At 44.6% G+C, this 4,444-nt stretch overlaps 1 protein-coding gene across 4 annotated transcripts in view; it reads left to right on the top strand.

The window, feature by feature from the left end:
• Positions 1 to 4,444, top strand: part of Map3k20 (mitogen-activated protein kinase kinase kinase 20) — a 193,661-nt gene that overhangs the window by 177,553 nt on the left and 11,664 nt on the right. For all 4 annotated transcript variants that reach the window (XM_023719098.1, XM_023719097.1, XM_023719096.1 and 1 more), the window contains exons 17-18: positions 517 to 633; positions 4,039 to 4,113. In XM_023719098.1, coding sequence (XP_023574866.1) covers positions 517 to 633; positions 4,039 to 4,113 — 192 coding nt within the window. The remainder of the gene's footprint in view (positions 1 to 516; positions 634 to 4,038; positions 4,114 to 4,444) is intronic.

The following is a 4,444-nucleotide window of genomic DNA, read 5'->3' as shown; positions in this document are numbered from 1 at the left end:
TCCCTGCTACTGCTCAGGTGTGTTGCCACTCCTTGGCACAGTGGCTGAGTATGTTTTCCTCCTTGGTAAGAGCAAAGTGAGCTGCATCTTATACTCATTCTTGGGGAAATGAAAGGTGGATCAAGGGGGCTGTGTGGTGCAAAAAAAGTGGGAAGACCACCTCAGGGCAAAAAGAAAGATGTTACTACAGTGTTCGATATGTGAATTGAGTGGATCTATTTTGAAAGGCTACACCAGAGACTCTATAAAGAACTGCCTAGCTTTACTCACTTTATTACCTACCAGGCCCCATAGGATTCTGAGTTTGTAACTTCCCGAATTGCTAAATTATGCCTCAAGGCTGCAATAACTAGGGGTTATTTAGATCTACAAAGAGATCTAATTTCATGTCCTCTTATTGAAAAACAAGCCCCCCCCCATTCTTTATTTAGAATACGTTGTGTGTTATAAAACATGGTGACTAAAAAAAAAATTCATTTCCCTTTCTCAGTCCTGTAATTTCACCTTTAATTCCAGGATTGTAAGTGGAAAATGTATATGGAGATGGATGGGGATGATATTGCAATAACCTACATAAAAGATGTGACATTCAACACTAACCTACCTGATACAGAGATTTTAAAGATGACAAAGGTAAGGTTCTATTTACAATTGAAAAGTTTTTTGAATTTGCAGATATCAAACAAAGCCATTAAAATGCCCCAGCAGTGCGCTTTTGTGCTTGTGGTGTTCGCATCCCTCAGCCTCAAGCAGGCTGTGAAAGGCACATTTTACTTAGTATATTGAGACGATAATAGGTTTTTGTTAAAAATTCCACTTAGGCTGCATGAACTAAAAAGCAAAGCAAAAAAAATCATTTAACTTTTTTAATAATACTTGCATCTACATTTCTTTATGCTTACCCTGTCGTTTATTAAAGGAAAGAAAATGTTATTGATGACAATATTTTCTTCAAATTTGAGTCATTTGAGACTCTGGAAAACTTGTGAAGAGGAAGACGTGCTTTGGGTTAATTCACTACACTGCAAGACTGGGCTGAGGCTATCTCTGGGCAATTTGTCGAAGTTTTAATGGCTCCTGGGGCTCACACATGGGAATTTCTGGAGTTGTCAGAGTGTCTTACTGCTATCCCAGGGTCACTGGAAGAATGTGCTTTCGGAAACACTGGAGAAAGCCTTACAGAAATGCTTAACCTGCTTTGGTTTGTACTTTTCCTGAAGTTGTCAGGGCATATTATGTTTTGATGTTTTGAACCCTAGAAAGTATAGGTACTGGGTCAGCCAGATAGCTCAGCAAACTGCAGTGCCTGCTTAGGCAGGTGCAGGGACCAGGGTTTGATCCCAGCGTGCCATGCTGGCCCCACCCCCAGGGTGCACTGAGACATCGACTGAGACTGGGCGTGATGGCACACACCTCTAATCCCAGCACTTGGGAAGCTGAAAACAGGAAGATCACTATGAGTCCAATCTGTGTAGTGAGACTCTGTAGACCCTGTACTAAATACACTAAAAAAAAAAAAAAAAAAAAAAAAAAAAGTATAGATACTGTTGCTGGAGACTGGAGGCGAAAGACCTTATAAGAGGTCCCAACAGACTGGGCCCAGCCACCCCTTCCATAACACACTCAAGGACATGAGCAGTGGTGAAGAACAGGGAAGAAGCTTTCATCAACAACGGCCATGCAGAGCACACAATAAAGGCCTTGGAGATCTCTCTTCAAGAGTCTGACCAAAGCTTTGGGGTTTTATAGGAAAGGAGAACAAAGGCAGGTACCAGGAGTTTATATAGGTGGGGGGTGGGATTGATGTAGCTGGCAGCACAGGTAATCCTGGTCAGTTCATTATGGCTGATCAGTGTTTTAGGACTGCTTTCAAGGTCTTGGGGAGGCAGCATCCATTGCTTGAGGGGGTAATTTGGCTCCCATCACAAGGTGACTGGGCTCTGCTTCGGGGGAGCAAGCCTAGTTCCCATCTTGGGATATTTGCTCCTGACTAAGGTGAACTGTTCATGGGATAATCTTTGAGGCTGTGCTTTTCCTGGAAGCAAAAGCGGTTAGAGGTTTAGGACAGTGGGACTTCTAGACATCTTTCCAGGAGGCCTGGAACTAGACATTGTAAAAGCCAGCAATTAGATGTCCCTAAAAACCCAAAAACTTACTTTAGTTACTCTTACCTCGTTGTCCATAGTTGTGAAGGGAAATGAGATAGATAATTGAATTTAGGGATAGCAAACCTTGTCACACAGACACTCCCTGAGGGATTCACATGCCTATGTGCAGAACTGAGCAGGGATCTGACCCAAAGCTTTAAAGTAATAAAGGATGGGCCAGTCAGACAGCTCAGCGGACCGAAGCGCCTGGTTAGGCAGAGCACAGTGACCAGGATTTGATCCCTGGCACCACCTAGGTGCTCTAAGCCGGTGAATGAGACTGGGTGTGGTGGCATGTGCCTATAATCCCAGAGCTTGGGAGGGTGAAAACAGCAGAATCACTACGATTCTGATCTATGTAGTGAGACCCTGTAGACTCTGTACTGAATATATTTTTTTAAAAAGTAATACAGAAGACATCATAAGAGAAGGCAGAGGTGCCATAGACATCCGCCAGCCTAGCCCCTAAGTCCCTGTTACAGTACTTCCAGCTTCCTCCCACCCACAGCTTCACTGGCTGTGACAGTTATTCCTTGCTTCAGCATCCTTTAGGAATAAGATCCAAAGCTCTGAGTATGAACAGAAGTTAGTTGCTCATAGAAACAGTAGTACAATGGAATTATAAAATGGAGTATCTGTGTCTGTGTTTCTGCTATACCCCGTGAGCAGAATCACACAGCAATATTTTATTATCATTATCGCTGTTATTATTATTATTTTCATTTATGTATTTGGTACAGGGTCTCACTACACAGATTGGACTCAGTGATCCTCCTGTTTTCAGCCTCTCTAGCACTGGGATTACAGGTGTGCGCCATGACGCCCGGACTCGGGGGCCAGCTCAGCGTGTCCCACGGGTGGAGCCAGTGTGGCATGTGGGACTGGGGATGATCCCTGGTCCCTGAGCTTGCCAAAGCAGGCACTTAGTCCACGGAGCTATCTCACTGGCCCAGCACAGCAATATTAACAGGGCTGCTGGAAAACTAAGATGGCATAGACCATTCAGAATGAATAGGACTTATTTATTTACTTATTTAGTACAGAGTCTCACTGTGCAGCAGCCAGCAGGTGCAGGGCCTGCACAGCATGTGGTGCCAGGGATCAAACCCAACCCTTGTGCTTGCCAAGCAGGCGCTTAGACCGCCGAGCTATCTCCCTGGCCCTTGGACCGAACTTTTTAACACCAAAAGGGACAATGGCAGTCCTAACTTGAAACAAAAGAAGCCCTTTTTACATCTGTTCCTTTTTCCATACTCAGCTTGCAGGCAGTCATTCTTCTGCAGCATTAAACTAGAGAGAGCAAGAGGAGAGGAGAGTGCAGCTCACTTCTAATAGGGATTCGTTTCATCAGAGTAAACGTAGGCTCCAAGGCACAGGCCTCTTTTCTAATCGTTTGTTTTAAGGCAGTGGAAAATATTGCCACTGTGGCTTCACTTTGTGCCTGTGGTATTGTGGGACGGCCTGGGGAGTGGAGAGCTGAGTGACTGTGGAAACCACTGCACCAGCCTCTGCTTGCACTAAGGAGCACAAGCTTGGGTCTTCTGCTATTGTTGTGGCTTTCTCTCAATTTTGTGGAAGTTTGTCTGTTGATGCTTTAAACATTTTAGCATGAATTAACCATGTAATTAGGACCAAGCTATAGAAAATGTTATATGACAAAAGAGAGGATTGTGAGAGACCAGGATCAGCTGTTTACAGTTGGGTGAAAAGCTGTATTAGTGAGAAAGAAGGCCCAAAGCATGAGCACCTTGAAAGCCAGCATCACTTGCACGATAATCCGGCGTGATGCTCGTATTTGCCACCTGAGGAGGGCACAGCTGGAGTCCAAGGAGCGCATCGCAGCAGGGCTGGCCGTATTGTGGTATTATACCTCCTAGCTTTTCTTTTTCAGCCGCCATTTGTAATGGAGAAGTGGATTGTAGGAATAGCAAAAACCCAGACTGTGGAGTGCACTGTCACCTATGAGGTGAGTCCCTGGGGGGACGACCGCTGGCTTCCTCTTGAGGAGTCAGCAGGGGTGTAGCTGGTCCCTTGGAATGCTTGGGGCTTCTTGCGGTTTACTGGGAAAGAAACTAACCAACATGAATATGGGAAGAGCAATGTAATTTCACTGACAAAGTGTTGAAAAGGAAAGAGAACAGGATAACCTTCTCTAGATCGAGATGGGGCCACACTTCATTCATTCATTTATTTATTTATTTTTCATTTAGTTAGTTTAGTTTAGTTTTTGGTACCAGAGATCAAACTCAGGATCTTGAGTTTTCCAGGCAGGCACTTACACTGCTGAGCTATCTCCC

Source organism: Octodon degus, unplaced genomic scaffold, assembly GCF_000260255.1.
Source record: "Octodon degus isolate 3935 unplaced genomic scaffold, OctDeg1.0 scaffold00065, whole genome shotgun sequence".
Lineage (NCBI taxonomy): Eukaryota > Metazoa > Chordata > Mammalia > Rodentia > Octodontidae > Octodon > Octodon degus.
Note: the sequence above shows the minus strand (reverse complement) of the source record. Positions and strands in the feature narration are given on the sequence as shown.